Source organism: Pipistrellus kuhlii, unplaced genomic scaffold (assembly GCF_014108245.1).
Source record: "Pipistrellus kuhlii isolate mPipKuh1 unplaced genomic scaffold, mPipKuh1.p scaffold_m20_p_9, whole genome shotgun sequence".
Lineage (NCBI taxonomy): Eukaryota > Metazoa > Chordata > Mammalia > Chiroptera > Vespertilionidae > Pipistrellus > Pipistrellus kuhlii.
Window position 1 is genome coordinate 24,780,855 of NW_023425595.1, and position 18,398 is coordinate 24,799,252.

The 18,398-nt window shown below is 36.9% G+C and overlaps 1 protein-coding gene across 3 annotated transcripts in view; it reads right to left on the minus strand.

Moving 5' to 3' along the window:
• FAR1 (fatty acyl-CoA reductase 1) overlaps positions 1–18,398 on the minus strand; it is a 63,651-nt gene that overhangs the window by 33,590 nt on the left and 11,663 nt on the right. For 2 of the 3 annotated variants that reach the window (XM_036426364.1, XM_045577979.1), the window contains exon 2: positions 7,056–7,251. In XM_036426364.1, coding sequence (XP_036282257.1) covers positions 7,056–7,244 — 189 coding nt within the window. In that variant the 5' untranslated portion in view covers positions 7,245–7,251. Of the gene's footprint in view, positions 1–7,055; positions 7,252–8,507; positions 8,577–18,398 lie in introns of all 3 variants that reach the window. The other variant, XM_036426360.2, reaches the window with a different exon arrangement.

The following is an 18,398-nucleotide window of genomic DNA, read 5'->3' on the forward strand; positions in this document are numbered from 1 at the left end:
CATCTCCCTCTTTTCCACTAATGATCTCTATTTTTAAAGCTTCGACTATAAAAATCCTAACACTGCTATTCTTAACTGTTATCATTCTGTCTAGAAAACATCCTATAAAGCACACATTATTATCCCCATTTCATAGATGAGGAATCTGAGGAATCAGGGAGGTTAAGTAACTTGCCCAAGATACAGAGCTGGTAGCTTGCACAGTTAAATTTTAATTGCCTCTGTTGATTAGGTTATATTATCACTCAGAATAGATGTAGCAGTGCAAATATCAGGACAACGTTTAAAATGATTATTCAGATTTCTCAAATCCAGACTTTAATTTACAAGGAAAAACTAGACAAGTGAATGAACAATTAAAATCTAGTGTTATAAATAATAAAATAGGAGTAATATTGCACTGCTATGACACAGCACAGGAGAAACAACTAACCAAACTTGGGAAAGACATACGATTATATCAAGTAGAAGAATTGTGTTCCAGGCAGAAGAAGTAGCATGTATAGCCACTTATAAGTGAGAGAGGATTGATAAATCTGGGAAATTAAAAATAATTCAGGCCGAAACCGGTTTGGCTCAATGGATAGAGCGTTGGCTTGGGGACTGAAAGGTCCCGGGTTCGATTCCGGTCAAGGGCATGTACCTTGGTTGCGGGCATATCCCCAGTAGGGGGTGTGCAAGAGGCAGCTGATCGATGACTCTCTCATCGATGTTTCTAACTCTCTATCTCTCTCCCTTCCTCTCTGTACAAAATCAATAAAATATATTTTTTAAAAATGATAATAATAATTCAGGAGCCTGGTCAGCATGGCTCAGTGGTTGAGCATCGACCTATGAACCAGGAGGTCACAGTTAGATTCCCAGTTGGGACACATGCCCAGGTTGCGAACTCAATCCCCAATGTGGGGCTTGCAGGAAGCAACTGATCAATGATTCTTTCTCATCATTGATATTTCTATCTCTCTCTCCCCTCCTCTTCTTCTCTGAAAGCAATTTAAAAATATATATATATATATATATATATATATATATATATATATATATATATATAAAAGTAATTCAGTAAGCACAATGGCTTGATATGAGAGAGAAGGAATATAAACTCCATGAGGACAGGAGTAATATCTGTTGCTCACCATGCAGGCCCTAAATATAAATAGTAGAGTGTTTAGCAATACTGACACGATACACATTTGTTAAGAAATAAACTCTCAGGAGCCAGCGGAGCAGTCTCAAAGAAAGTCTCTGTCAGAGGACACCCTGGAATTCAACCTGGAGAAGCTGACTTCAGGGCCCACACATGACAGAACATGGATTTCACGGAAATAGGAGTCACTAAACCAACAGCTGCAACAAGAAAAACCTACTGGGGCCAAAACCAGTTTGGCTCAGTGGATAGAGCATCGGTCTGCGGACTGGAAGGTCCCAGGTTCGATTCCGATCAAGAGCATGTACATGGGTTGCAGGCACTTCCCCAGTAGGGGGCGTGCAGGAGGCAGCTGGTCGATGTTTCTCTCATCGATGTTTCTAGCTCTCTATCCCTCTCCCTTCCTCTCTGTAAAAAATCAATAAATATATGTTTTTTTAAAAAGAAAAAAAAAAGAAATAAACACATTGGGTGGAAAACACTGGAAGTGAAAGTAGTACAGTTACAAAGATACAAGTTTTTGAAGGTTTTTCAAAAACTGTTTTGTGAATGTTGAGTGTAAAGTGCCTATGTGGCACCCCAGAAGACAGATCGTAAGGTAACTGGCTCTGTGGGTCTGGAGTGCAGGGACAAGAGAACCAAATGGATACAGACCTTACTAATCACACCTGGTAGCAGCACTGATAAGTGCCCAAAGTCCAGACCACGTGAGGCTTTTTCCAAATTCAATTTAAAACACAACTATTAATGTAACATAAAACAGATGATGCTGAGTAATCACTTAACCAGAGTGGGTAAGAAGAGATCAAGGCCTAGAACCAAACTTTGAAGAATATCAATATTTAAAGGATAAGCAGAGTAAAATAGAATCTGAGCAATGACCAGGAAAGTACTTTTAACACCTTGAATACACATTTTTTTTATTCCACATGCTTTCATCCTCCCAGATTGCTAATGACCTTTAATACCCCTTCATATGAGGTATCTCCCCCAAGACATGAGCATGCTGCTTCACAAGTTACATCACAAACTTAATACTTTCCCTTCTCTAGACACCATCTCTTTATTCAATACCATTTTCCCCCAATGGTACTCCAATTAGCTCCTACTTTCTTCCATTCATTAATGCCCTCTTTAATATACTAACTCTTACAAAATGTATTTCTTGGCCAACTATTTTAATTTAATCCTCGCCATCCAGTGGAGTTTCTTTTCCCAGAGGCATTCCTATAAATCAGTGGTTCTCAAGTTGGTACTATTCTGCCTTCAGGGAAGATTTATTTGGTGATGTCTGGAAACATTTTTGGTTGTCACAACTGGTAGGGTGAGGGAAAGCAGCAGCTGGCATATAGTGAGTAGAGGTTAGGAATGCTGCTGTGACCCCACAATGCCCAGGACAGCTTCCCATAACAAAGAGTTATCTGGCCCAAAATGTTCATAGTGCTGAAACTGAGAAACTGCCATAAGACAATGAATGTCCCACTATTCATTGGTGTATGCTTTATGCCTATGCTCTTTATTCCTGTTTCAAAATCATTATAGGCTTATCTTTAACTTTCTTACTAACTTTAAGTGTATATTCATTGCTACTTTTCATAAAAAGAACTCATTTTATTGATGCTATAGATAATGGAGAATGAGTAGCCCTAGTTTTGTGGCAGGATGTGCTAGACAGGAGTTAAATGCATAAGAAAAAGGATATAATGTATGAAGTAGTTTAGTAAAATATTTATTTGGACAAATATTGAGGGGAAATGCATATTTTTATTGAAAATAATGGCCAGATGTTTAGAATAATCCAAAAAACGTTCAATGAAATTTCAGACATTATACTATAGTAAGTGGAAGACAATAATTTTTTTTACAATAGACCTTCCATGGAGGAAGCACTGCCCTGGAGACGCCACAGGGGAGGCCCAAATCTTTCACATACTCAGGCCCTCAATTTCAGCCAAGACATGAGCTTCAATAACTGCTCCTATCCTATCTTTCTTGACACCTCTACACTCTCTTCCTTTCCTCTTCCCTCTTAAAAACTCTCTGGACTGTAGGCTCCATTGAGGCAGGGACTCTGTCTCATTATTCCTGGATACAAGCCCCTGCATCAAATCAAATATTTAGCACTAAGTAAACACAATAAATGTTTTCTGAAAAATAAAAAAATGAATAAGAATAAATACTATAATTGAAATTCCTTTAGGAGATATGCCTACAGAGTCAGATCCCGAACGTGCACCAAATTTGAGCCCATACTATTTTAACCCCAGCTTCATTCTCTGAATCCTTCCTCCAAGCTTAGATTCAAATTAACTGTAGATGTCTGTTAAAATCAATTCTTTCCTTAAAGTATGAACATTTGCCCTTATCAGGTATATTCATAAGAAGACACCAGCAGGCTGCTCCCAAATGATCTAAGCAACACTGTACACTCTTACTCAGCAGTAGTTCTCACATGCTGTCTAAGGATCCTAGGAGTGCCCAGGACTGTATTTTAGGTAGTTCACCAGGTCAAAATTATTTTCATATTATCTCTAACACAATATTTGCATTTTTCATTTTCATTCTTTCACAAGTGTAGAGGAATTTTCCAAAAGCTACATGTGTGATGACATCATTATTTTGATGACTAATGGAATGTGTGCTTGTATATTGTGTGTGTTTTTTTTGCTTGTATATTCTTCAAAGTTTGTTTTAATTTCTACTATGATAAACATCAGTAAGATAATGAAGCAAAGCCTCACAAAATAAAACCTCTTTTAAGTACTCAATTTTTAAGAGGGTAAGGGATCCAGAAACAAAGTTCAAGTGTTACACTGCCTTTAAATAAAAAGAATCTTTCAACCTATTTGGCAGATATGGAAAAGTATAGCTACAAGGTAATGATATCAATCTGCATTACACTGCAGTCAATCTATCAATTCAAAACATTTTCTCAAGAGTTAGAACTCAGTCCATCTCACTTCTTGGGGGAAAAAACTGAAAATGAACTTCGTACCTCCCATACTTTTAAGATGGCAAATTCTTCAATCACAGTTATTTTGTTTATGCTGGTAAATATTGAAATATTAACTCCCATTTTACTTTTAAAAATAAGTATCTAGAAACCTCATGTGGTAATTCTTTGAGTTTATACCAGCTACACTTTTCTCATGTATAAATATAAATATTTATTTGTCTGAAGTCTTCTTCAAGTCAAACAAATAAAATGTAAAATAATAATAAACTAACAATTTTATTGTATTTTAGGAGGCAGAAAGCTCAGCGGTGAGAGAGGAATGTTGGTAGAAAATACCCTGGCACTTAGTATTTAGTCACATATTTTGTATAGCTCCCAGTGTAATAAAAAGCAAAGCTTGTCCTGATGCTCCTTCTACCTATCAAGCAGTTCCCATCTCAGAGCCTTTGCCCTTGCAATTCCTCTGCCTGGAAAACTCTTCCTCTGCATTCCCACAGGGATTCTTCCTCACTTCATTCAGGTTTCTGCTCAAATGTCACCTCAGAGAACTCTTCTGACCATTGGATCTAAAGTGGCACCTCCATCACTTTCAATCTCCTTTATCTGCTTTACTTTTCTGCACAGCATGTATCACTATTCAACATGTATTTATTAGCTTGTCTCCCTAAATAGAATGTAAATTCCCCAAATGCTGGGACTTCGCTGCTATATCTCTGTTAACCTGAAGAAACCCTACTGTACAGAGGACTCCATGTATCTTTGTGGTAGGAGGGAAAAACACAAGTGCTTCAGAATTTGTGGCAACGGGGAGAACATTACAAAAGTAATTAGCTATATGAGTTATACTATCACTGAGTAACTCTCAAAAGAGTAGATCTATTTTAAAAACAGTAATTCAGAGCAAATTAGTTTTTCCAATAGAAGTAAGAATTACTTAAAATGTTCATGTGGGGGAAAACTGAATTAATAAAGTGAAAAGTGGAAATAAAAGTAAGCATTATTTTTATTCTTTAACTGCATACTAATAGTATCAAATAATTTATTTTAAAAGGAGAAACTATTAATTTATACCTCACTGTTAAATCTGTGTGGGTATAAGATTACCTCTTATAAGGGAGGAAATATAAACAAGGAAAATATGGATGTTCCACATAAAAGTGAAGTTCACCTTTCTGAACCAAAATTATATTTGAATAGTAATCATTCCCAAACAATAAATATCTCAGTAAAGAAAACATTCTAAATATAATTTAGTCTTTTAATTCATCCTAAGTCACCATGTTAATATTGGTTACTGTATTTTGTTATAGTGCTGTGATGTTAAGACAATTAAGAAGTTATATTTTAACACCCCTGAACTTCTATACAGGTTTTTTTCTCATAATTGTTCTTCTGTTACCATATTTTATCACTTCCAGGAAATATGCTTCCCATTATTGCCCTAACCCATAACCTGACTCTTCCTGCTGTGTGTTACCTCTGTTTTTCTCTGCTCTTCTTTTCTGCTCTTTGTAATTTTCTCTTCTAATTTTTGTCAACTTGGGCACGAATTGCCATTAGCTTTGGGAATTAAGCTACTTTCACTCAGTGTACCAGCTACAACTCTTGCAATTAGTAAGCTATGCAACTCCCATTTTACCACAAAGCCCTCCCATCACTTTTCTCTTACTTTCTTATCTATTGGGGAAGTAATGTAATAAAATGAAAAAATAATAGAGACTTGTGATCAAGTCATCTGTGTTATCTCCACCATCAGCCCCATAATCTTAGATAAAATTATAACCTCTGAAACTCATTGTCCATACTTGTAAAATGGGATCTAGTAATATCTGACTTGAGCATAAGTTCTAGGTCAACTACCAGAATTAGATCTAGGCTCATATACTTCCTAACTATGTGACCTTATAAATGGGAATAACACCAGACTTAAAGAGCTATTGTGATAAATACATAAGTCTTGCTTTGCACACAGTTCCTGGCATACAGTAAGTACTCAACAAACTATTAACTACTTTGTGGATTCCTAGTAAAAGATGAAAACACACTGGAAAATAAGTCATGTCTAATAAATTATTGATTAACCCTAGAGAGTGGTAAATTTATAATTAATCATTATATCTTTTGAGACTTTTCAAGCAATCTTTAACTCAAGAGTGATTCAGAGGTTTCTAGTTTTGTTTTTGAACCATAAGTTACTGAGGTTAAAAGATATCATATATCTATCCAATAATTTAAAAACTACATAGATAACTACACTAAACTTACTATGAATGAATGTCAGATAAATTCATTCATTTTTAGAGAATTCAAAAGCTTATGACTGTGAAATAATTTTACTCCAGCTCATTTTCATTTTTTCTTAGCAATACAGAGGTAGGCAAAAGTAGGGTTACAATTATTTGCATAATTATACCGTAATTAATAAATATAATATAGAAATAAACTCGTTTCATGTACTCACAACTGTAAACCTATCTTTGTCCACCCCTGTATTTTTCTAAAGTTCCAAAAATGTATGACATATTCGACCCTTCTGTCATCCTGTTCTTATATGTCAAAGAGAAGTATGTGACTTTGCTACCCTTTAATACTGTTGTAGGTAGTAATTACTGCTTACAAATTTTTAAGTGTTATCAAAGCACAGCATCTCACAGCACAGATTAGAAATAACCTCTTAATTATTAATATATTCTGAAGTCTACCTAAATCACAAATAATCTGACTCAAATTTTCTAAAAACACTTTAAATATCTGCCATAAGCGTTAATTTAGAACTTGTTATATAATTCTGCCCATCACAGAAAAAAAGCTCTTCTTCTACTGATCACAACTCATACCCAGTTTGCTGCCATTCTCAGAGTATGTTTAATTAAATTTTTTCAGGACACTGAAGAAATATACACACAAACACCATACTTTTTCCTTTCCTCCAAATGATTATTTTCCACTTACCTTGCCACTGATGACTTCTTCTACTCGTTCTCGGGGTGTCTGTCCAGCTTTCTGCCTCACCAAAACATACACCAAATTCACCTTCGGACAAGACCTCAGCAACTTTTCCAGAAGTACCTTTCCTAGGAAGCCGGTAGCTCCAGTGAGGAGAACATTCTTGCCTTCATAGTATTCTGGGATTGAAACCATTCTGATCCTAAGGAAAACACAAACAAGCATCAAAGATTTATGTTCATTCTTATGTACTAAAATCTCTTGGCATTCAAATAAATATTTTAAAGGACAGGCAAAAATCAAAGTTGAGTGTTAACAAAAGGAGACTTTAACCTCTGGTTCATTGCAGTAAGGTGGAAAATAAGGAACCACAACTATGGCTTTTAATCCCTGTGTTCTCCCCCTGGATCACCTCAGACAAGTCACTCTCCTCTGAACCTGGGTTTCACAATTTGTACTAAATGGCTTATAAAAAGTTCTTCCAGCAATAAGAACTCAAATCTTCATTGAACGCTCACTTAAGCCAAACACGAATGAATGGTGTCTCTCTGTCTCCAAAAGGATTTATAACACCAAATAGAGGTCAGCAGCAAGACTCAATTGCCCAGCTTGTATAACATCGCCAGGTGTCATATTCACCTATCATTACCAGTTGAAACAAGAAGAGGTAACACCAAGTCTTTTATCCTACATTTCTATAGTGACAATATATCCAAAAGGTGCTTCAATCTCCCTTTTAAAAAATCCAAACCAGAAATATATGAGCTGACATCATCTTTATCCAAATTCTACTGAAACAGCAGAAAAGATAGTATGCTAAGAGAATGAAGAAAAGAACCATAGAAATGGCGGGGGGGGGGGGGGGGGGGGGGGGGGGGGGGGAGAGGAAACAAGGTGCAGGATTCATGCAGTATGTCACTATGCAAAACTCAAACACATTTAAAACAATGCTCTTTATTGTTTAGAAATACATACAATATTAACAGATGCATGAGAGGATGTGTAACACAATCAAAGAAAAGAATAGGGAGCTTCAATTGTACTTATTTTTTATTTAAGCTGTGGAGTAGATACATGTGTTTTATGTCCAAACTTTTCATAACTGTAAGAAAATTCATGATAATATGAAAATAAGAAATAGACCCGTCAACAAGCAGAAGGAAGAGAATGAGGAAAGGGAAAGGAAGGGAAAGGGGAAGCAACACGAAAAAAAGGGAGGGAAAGGAAAAAAAGGTAGGGAAGAATTTCTAAAAGAAACATGAAACTAATTGGCTAAAGCTGTAGCAGAAGAAATAACAAACTGACCAAAACAAGCATATGCAAGGACTATTAGGAAGCAAGAGCTGTCCCAACCCCCTGAACATAAAACACCAAACTAAGGAAAAGAAGCTGAGTTAAGGGAAATCAATTTATTAAAAGCTCCTAACAAAACAGCAAAGCCACTCATGACAGTCTTACTTCCTGTATAAACTTTGATTCCTCAGGCTGAAGTGTCCAGATCTGAGAAGAGGATCCAGCATGGGGGTGCTAAGGATAAAACAGAAGTAGGGCTGAGCTTGAGGTTGTTCCAAACTTCCACAAAAGGAAGGTAGGAGATCAGAAAAGGAAACAAATACAACCAAAGGGAAAAAAGTCTTCATAGCACTGGAGCCCCAAAATAAGTTTTATGTCCCCAGCCTAACTGGCTGCTACTAGCCCTTAAAACAAACTCATGCAAAGCTCTCAATCAGTAATTCCATTTGGAGAAAAGTTCTTTTGGAAAAACAGATCTCAAAACACTGAGAAGAAGCCAATGTCAACCACCAAAAGCAACCTTTGTAAATATAAATAGATAACCAAAGATCACTATGAAGTACTTACAAATTAAGATGGACCAAAATGAAAAGCAATAGAATCAACCACGAAGGAAACTAAGGTAATGAAAATTTTAAAGAGTTTAAATTCTAATAAATATCCTCTAAGTGATTCACAACAACAATGGATCCATAAAATAACAAACCACTATGAAAAGGGAGCAAAAAATAAAATAGCACTTGGAAATCAGAAATTCAATTTATAAAGAAAATCTAATAAATATACACAAACTATTAGAATTATCAAGTGAATTTAAGGTCACTAGATACACTGTTTACATAGAAAAAAATGTTTCTGTATATCAGCAACACACAGAAAACAAAGTAAAAAAAATACACACAATTATACTGTCAATAATACCATTCAGAACACACACACAAAAATCATAGAAAATAGCAAGTATTGATGAGGATGTAGAAAAACTGGAACTGAACCCATGAACATTGCTGGTAGAAATGTAAAACGGTTCAGTTGCTGTGGGAGTTTGGTGCTTTCTCAAAAAATTAAATATTACCCTGCAATTTTACTCCCAGGTTTGCAAAAGAACTGCAAACCAATATTCAAAAAAGTACATGTATCTGAATGTTTGTAACAGTACTGTTCACAACAGACATTTAGCTTGTTTGGTTCTTTAGTTTCCTCCTCTCTAAAATAGTCGCAGACCCACCTGCCCCCCTCACTTTATAGCATTTGCATGAGGACTAAACTTAAAAACACATAAAAGACTGGGCACATAATTACATTTCCTTATTCCTCTTCCCTCAGCATATCTGACACTCATTCGCAGTCTGATCCCTAAGTAGTCAGTCTAATCTATAATATTTCAGACTAAAAATCTTTAATGGTCCTTTTTTTCTATAATCATTTACTTATGAGTATAATTTTTAGAGTAGGAAAGAAATAGACTAATAGCTATTTTATAAAAGTAGGTTACAATAGCATAGCTACTTTTTTAAAATGCATTTTATTGATTTTTTTACAGAGAGGAAGGGAGAGGGATAGTTAGAAACATCGATGAGATAGAAACATTGATCAGCTGCCTCCTACATACCTCCTACTGGGGATGTGCCCAAAACCAAGGTACAAGTGGAATCAAACCTGGGACCCCTCAGTCTGAAGACCGATGCTCTATCCACCAAGCCAGCCATGGCTAATAGCTATTTTATCTCTGGATATATATTGGTATATTCACATGCACATTTACCCATTTTTAGTTTATTTTTATATTTTTTAGATATTTTTATTGATTTTTAGAGATGAGAGGAGAGGGAGAGATAGAAACATCAATCATGAGAGGATCATTGATTGGCTGCCTCCTGCACACCCGCCTACTGGGAATCAAGCCCCCAACTCGGGCATATGCCCTCGACCGGAATCGAAGTGTGGGACCCTTCAGTACACAGGCCAATGCTCTATCCACTGAGCCAAATAAGATAGGGTTACCCATTTTTAATTTTGGAAAGAAATTAATGACTTTAGTAGAAGTAGGCCTGCACCAAACTTCTGAGGTTGACACAACAATTGACGAGTGATACCTAATAACTAGCTGAAAGAAGGGATAAGAAGTCTTCAAATGCTTCCTAAGGTGGGAAGTCATGCTATGGTCTCAGCATAGCTTTATTAAAAATAATATAATAAGTAATCCCTCTACCATAGGGGTCTCAAACTTGTAGATGATAGTATAAATCTGGAGCTCTCCTAACATTACTAGTACAGTGAAAATGGGTACAGTTACTTGAAAAACTGGAAGGGACACCAGAAGATGTGAAGAACAAGAAGATTCATAGAGGTATTGTTTGTAACACCTTAAAAGTGGAAAAATTCAAATATCCATCAAAGGTAAAATGGATAAATAGCATATTTTCAAATATCCATCAAAGGTAAAATGGATAAATAGCATATTTTACAGAAAAATTCTACATGGCAATGAAGAAATGAGTTCTCAAATTTTAGCTAAAGAACCCAGATGCAAAAGGATACATCTAGTGCCATTCCATTTACATAAACTTCAAAGAAAAGTAAATTAATCTAGGAGTCAGATGTTACCATATTGGTTACCTCTGGGGAGGAGGGCAGAACATTAGTGGGTCTTCTGGGGCTCTAATATTTTCTACTTCTTGACCTGTCTCTGATTACATGAATGAGTTCACTTTATGATTATTCACTGGTTAAGCTGTATTAGACTTCAAAGAAAGTTTCTTAAGTTGCTCTTTGCTACACAGATACACAAAACCTTGGATTATCCACAGTTGTTTTCTGTGATATTGTAATTTATAATAAAAAATATATATCTGGAGAGAAACCAAGATGGCGGCATAGGGTAGACACCCGAATGCAGCCTACCACAACAAATTTGAATTTAGAACTGAAAAACAGGGGAGGCATTGCCCTGAAGCGCCAGACGGCTGGCTGAGAGGAGGCTCTGCCATCTGGGAAGGAGAGAGAAGGCACGCTGAACCTCAGGAACTGTGAAGGTACGGAGAACCGTGCGCGCGAAAAGGTGCTGGCTTAATCCCGGTGCGGAGAGGAAGGGCCGGACCGAGATTGCTGCTGGCTTACTCCCTGCACGCAGAGAGGGCGGGCCGGGCTGAGTTCGCTACTGGCTTACTCCTGGCGCGGAGAGGGCGAACAGCTAACGCGGCTGGCTTTCTTGTCCGAGAGGAAAACAGAATCACCCTATTGCTCTGATAAATGGCCCCAGACAGGGAGAGGCCAGACTGTCAGGCAGTGGGCAGAGATCTCTTGGAGGTGTGTGAAGCCAGAGGCCATTACTGCAGGACTTGGGGAGGAGCCGAAGGGAAAACAAGGTTTGTCTGCACCAACCTGAGACTCCGCCCTACCTGTGGCTGAGCACAGAAGCTCTCCCAGAGGCTGGCTTTCTCTAAGGAGGGACTTGCAGGAATCCAAAGCTGGTCTGCGCCTTTACCAAAGAGGTGCGCGTGCGCCTGCAACCAATCTTCCAAAACTCTCGACGAACAGGACTTTTCTAAGGCGAGACTGACAGGGAACCAAAGATTGTCTGCACCACCCCGAGACCCCGCCCTATTCAAGAAGAGTACGGAAACCCTCCTAGCTGAGACACTGCTGATCCTCACAGCCAATTGGCTTGGAGATCAACGCTTCCCAGTGATACCAACAATAAGCAAGGCTTAACAACAAGACTGCACACACAGCCCACGAAGGGCTACACCAAGACTGTCCACTGCAGGTAACTGGGAAGGCTGTGCTACTGGGCTCTACCAGAACACCTAGCACACAAAGCTATTCCATCAAATCAGGGAAACAACTAAAATGCAGACAAGAAGAAGGACACAAAGGAAGGAGATGGAGGAAAAGAAAAGATTGGACATTGAGTTCAAAACTACAGTTATAAGGTTATTCAACAATATCCTAAAAAAGGCCGATAAAATAAATGAGACCTATGAGGATATGAAAAGGGAGCAACTAGAAATAATAAGGGATCAACAAGAAATGAAGAAAACATTGTCAGAAATAAAAAATATTATACAAAGTCCTAAAAACAGACTGGAAGATCACAAGAATCAAGACAAAGATTTAGAACATGAAGAGCCAGAGGACACTCCTCTGCAGAAGGGAGAAAATAAGAGAATCCAGAAAGTTGAAGATAGTGTAAGAAACCTCTGAGACAATTTCAAGCGAACCAACATCAGAATTATGGGGATTCCGGAAGAGAGAGAGCAAGATACCGAAAGAGTACTAGAAGAAATAGTGACAGAAAACTTCCCCCACCTGGGGAAAGAAATAGACTTACAAGTCCAGGAAGCCCGCAGAACCCCAAACAAAAGTAATCCAAGGAGGACCACACCAAGACATATCATAATTAAAATTCCAAGAGCAAAAGACAAAGAGAGAATATTAAAAGCAGCAAGAGAAAAGCAGGTAGTGATCTATAAAGGAGCACCCATAAGATTGTCAGCTGATTTCTCAACAGAAACCATGCAGGCCAGACGGGAATGGCAAGAAATATTCAAGGTGATGAATAACAAGAACCTACAGCCAAAAATAATCTACTCAGCAAAGCTATCATTCAGAATCAAAGGACAGATAAAGAGCTTCACAAATAAAAAAAAGCTAAAAGAGTTCATCACCACCAAACCAGAATTATATGAATTGCTGAAGGAGGTTATTTAGGAAGAGGAAGAAGATAAAGATAAAAATTATGATCAACAAATACGTAGCTATCAACAAGTGAATCTAAAAACCAAGGGAATTTAAAAATCTGATGAACAATATTAACTGTTGAATATAATAGAATCAGAGGTATGAAAGGGGAGTGGACTGACAATTCTCAGGGAAAAGGGGAGTGGGGGTGCGGGAAGAGACTGAACAAAAACTGCACCTATGGATGAGGACAATGGGGGATGGGGAAAGGACAGAGGTGAAGGGGAGCAATTGAGGGGTGGAAGAGGATCACATTTGTAATAATCTGAAAAATAAAGATTTATTTAAAAAATAATAAAAATAATAAAATAAAATATATATACATATATATATATACATCTGGTATTCACCCCATTCCTGGCTCACAGCCTCTAGAATCCTTGGAATTTCCTAAGTCAGGAAAGCAAATAAACAGGTATCTCCTATATGTTAATGAGGTGACATTTGGACCACACCCAAGGGTGGAGGCTGGTTGCAATAGGAACCAACAATGTGGTCAGAAGATTGGAATTTTTAGCCCCACCCCCTGATATCCCGGGAATGGAGAGAGGCTGGAGGTTAGACAATGACTTAGACCAGTGTTTCCCAAAACTTTTGACATATGTGTACCCCTTCTATAATTTTCGTAACACTGAGTACCCCTCGTACTCATGAGAACGTAGAATTAAGCGCAGCTAAGCACGGTGCAACGCCTACCCCACCAAACTCTTCCCGTACCCCTGGGGGTACGCGTACCACACTTTGGGAAACGCTGATAGACAATCATGATTATATAATAAAAAACAGAAGGACAGCTCATCACCCCCTTTTAAAGAGCTTCCACACTGGAGAGCTAGAACTATTCCATTTGCCACTATACTGTGCCCCAAGCTACACAAAGTCAGAAACTCCTTTGTTCAGGGCTACACCTTATGTATCTCTTCAACTGGCTGTCAATTTGTATTCTTGAATATCCTTTGGAATAAATCGGTAAACTAGTGAGTAATTGGATTTTCTTGAGTTCTGTGAGCCTTCTAGCAAATTAATTGAACCCAAGAAGGGGGTTGTAGGAACCTCTGATTTAGAGCCATTCAGTCACAAGAACAGGTAACAATTTGGACTTTTAATTTGCATCTTAAGTTGAAAGGGTCATTGGAACATCAAATGTGTAGCCGATAAAGCAGAAGGTAACAAAACAACCTGAGCTAGTAATGGGCATCTGGGGAATTTGATGCTATTTCCAGATAGCTAGGGTCAGCATTGAGTTGACTTCTTGAATACCCTGCTAGCATGTTGGAGCTCCCAGATATACTTTGGAATTGGGTCTAGGAACTGTTTCTACTTTTATACTACAACAGCAGAGTTGACTAGTCATAATAACCAAGACTTTATAGCCCACAAAGTCTAAAATATTTACTGGTCTTGTCCTTTACAGAAAAAGTTTGTGGACCCTGGCCTAGATCAAGATCCTGAGTTTCTGTCCCAGTTCCTGGGTTAATATTCTGTTTCCCCCCTGAGCCTTAAATATGGATTTGAACGCCAAGTTCCTGGCTGAACTTCTCACAATCTGCCTAGCTCTCATCAGTTTTCTCTCCCCAGAACCTGTCCCTAAACCTAAAGCCTCTACTTGAATAAGCCACAGACTAGATGCAAATGAAGACATAACCTTTTCAAGGTGTATAAAAAAGAAAATCTGTGTTTTCATAAGAAAGCCCATTAAGATAAGATGTTCAGGGGTGAGACTTGGACAATATTATTTTGGGGGAAAAGGCTACAAGTCAACAAGAGCAAAGAATATAATTCTGTCACAAACTCAGAAGCCCTAGACCACTATTTTAAAAAAAACAAAAAACAAAAAACTTGATACAAAAATAAAAACACACACAGAATTTAAAGAGGTCAAAAGCTAACTTAACACTGGCAAGATATAAAGGTCTGTTTATATACTGAATACAAGTCTAAAAGAACCTAGATTATTCTCCTCTACAGATGTTGATGTTATTTACAATTTTTTAAACTGTAAATTTATATTTACAAAGATTATATATGAGGTATGGGTGGAAATATACATACATAATACCACATAAATATGAAAATTCCAAAAAAAAAAAAACTTCATTGACCATGAAGGAATCTTATATACATATACCTATGCTTCCTCCTTCCCCATCTTCCCCCGTATATTTTTCCACTAAAAGGGAAAGATGGATTAGGAATCACTAATCAATGGAAATTAATAGCTACTAATCCAGAAGTTCATGAACAAGTTGGATGTGTATCCAGGAACATGTTAAAGTTTCATCCAAAACATTATTGTGCTTGCATGTATTTATATGTGTATGTTCAAGTATGCACACCACGCATGCTCTCTACCTTTTTCTAGGAGGAAAAATCCACTGCTTTTATTAGATTCTCAAAGGGGTTAATGAGCCTAAACAGTTTAAAATTACTATCAAATTTTATGTGTATTATTTATGTACACTGGAGCAAAGGGAGACTTAACGTGAAGAGAGCAGAGCCTCTTGGGCACTAATTAAAAACCCCATTCACATCTAATATGGACTAAAAATGTGTAAATGGCTAAAACATAATTATATCAATCTCCCTTGAGGCCTGTTTTGGATTGAATTGTATACCCCCTAAAAATTGAAATCCTAAACCCTAGTACCTCAGAATGAGACTTTATTTGGAAACAGGAGTTTTGAAGATATAAATAGTTAAGGTAAATGATGTCACACTAGAGTAGGTGTCCTTATAAATGGGCCATGTGAAGATACAGAAATTCACAGGGAGAATCCCATGTGACAACAAAAGCACATGTTGGAGGCAGAAATTGAAGTTATATAGCTATAGGCCAAGGAATGCCAAATTTACCAACAAAAAAAAAAAAAAAAGATAGGAAGAGGCAAGGAATGATTCCCTTACATGTTTCAAAGGGAACATGGATTTTTTTTACTTCTAGCCTCCATAACTGTGAAATAATAAATTTGTTGTTTTTGGCTACCCACTTTGTTACAGCAACCCTAAGGAACTAGCAGAACGCCAAATATTATAGTAACTAAAAGTAAGGCACAGAACAAAATGCCTTCTAAAGATGATGCATATGCTCTCGTGACACAGTAAATACACATGACAGAGTTTCAGTTACCAAAAAGCCCTCTTACTAAAAACCTAAGATGGAATGGCTTTTCCAAATGGCCATAGGAAAGAATGGTAGAGAAAAGTTTATATAAAAAGGTAGGAAATCAAAATAAGGTTAAGTTGAGATCCCAGAACAAATCATTGGGGTGTATTTCTAACTGCACATCTGCATATTGTAAAATCTCAATATAGTAACAGATTCAGAAAATGAAGTCTTCAGATTATCTATTGCTATATACCAAAATCACTAAAACACAGTGTCTTAAAATAACAATTATTTTATTCTTCCTCACAATATCTGTGCATTAGAAATTGGGAAGGGCTTGACTAAGCAGTTCTAGCTGAACAGTTTCTAGCTCCTGATCCTCTTTAGATGATCTCGCTACATGAGGTAGTTTTTGGGTTTCCCTATGAGGATCTCAGGCTAAACTGCTTACAAAACTGCTAAATGTTTCAAGACAAATATTCTAGTGAGCTAGGTAGAAGCTATTCAAGTCTTTCACTTTCTGATCCTGCTTTGAAAGTCCCACAGTATAACTTCCGCCTTGTTCTATTGGTTACAAATGATTCAAAAGACCATCAAAATACAAGGAGAGGAGACATAAATCCCACCTTAAGGTAAGAGAAGAGTTCACGTCATCCTAAAATGGGAGATACTGTTACAACCATCTTTAGAAAATATAATCTGCCACGAAGGGCATGGTGAAATATAATAACTGCTTGTTACTCTTGAGACTATTCACCATTTAATCCATGTTACATCTACTTCAATGTGGCTAGGGAATGAATTGTTCCTGACTACATTTTTTTAATCACCCCAAATGCCTTTAAAAAATATATATGATCCCATGGGTCTCACAGTTGGAAATGTTTTGCTACCAAATAACCTCCTTTACTTAATAAAAGCTGTCATCATTCCATGTTCATGTAATTGTGAGCTTGTAACCAGTAAGTTACCTCTTGGAGTTAACACACTTCTAGATAAAAGAAAACTAACTCATTTTAGTTAAACTAATGAAGAGGTCTCACCTTGTAAGTAAGTATATACTTTCTTTTAATATCTGTGATAGACTTCCATCTGGAGGCATATTGGGAACTATTGGTTTATTGGTTCTAAAAAGTCCAGAATCTGTAGTGTTTTAAGATGCAACATAAAAGAAAACATCCTCTGAAAGTAAACTATCAATATAAAGAGCAAATAAAGGGGCAAAATGCAAACTCAAAATGTACAAACTATTTACTGTAGTTTGCTAATCAGAATAGTGGGTTCCTTTTTAAAATTAAGGCTTACAAGGCATTTTTTTAAAAACAAAAGAGTAGCTGTAGCATCTTGGTTAACATTTCTTTTTCAATAAAGATGCTAGTGTCCAACCCTGTTGTTAGCACCCATTGAAGTAGATATAATGGCCACTGTGTTTGCCTACACAGACCCTATACCAGTACTTAACTCTCTGTATCCTATTTTCCTCAATGTCGAAGGTACTTCTTGATAATAAGTAATTTCAATAGGTTCATTAGTCCTTAGGGCACTATACAAGTATTTTGTACACTGACGTTGGTCCCTAAGCATGGCACTTTTTTATGAGTTAAAAATGCCTCTAAGGCCTCATTATTCTGAAAAATATTATACACATAGAATTCCTGAGTGATGTAACTATCATACAAAGACATCTTATGAAGTCAAGTTCTGCCCCATCAGTGAGGAAATGTCAATTCTATAGCATTAAAATTATCTGCTAATAAGCAAAATTTTCAGCAATATCCATTTTCTTTTGTGTATGTCTGTCCTCAAGGCCTGAACCAGTAGGGTAACTTCTCTACTTTAAAGCCTACAGAAGAAAGGCTGTGCTCTTGTTAACACAGTTTTGCAATAAACTGTCTCTTTGCTTGCAAAAATATGTAATCAATGCTGTGTTAGGGGAAACTAATTTTTCAAAAGTAATTTCTGTAAGTCACACGATTCCTTTTTAAACAAACTATTATACTATAATCTCTCCTTACCGTAATAAAAGTATTTTCATGCTAAGAAATAAAATTTTTATTCTAATACTTTCAGACTCAGAAAAGTGAAATGCATTTCATAAATAGAATTCCAAAATACACTAGATTACCTTCTAAGGTAATGACCCAAAAATGGGCCAGACTACCCAGGGTCTACAAATTATTTAAAAAAACATTACCTTCCTTTGATCC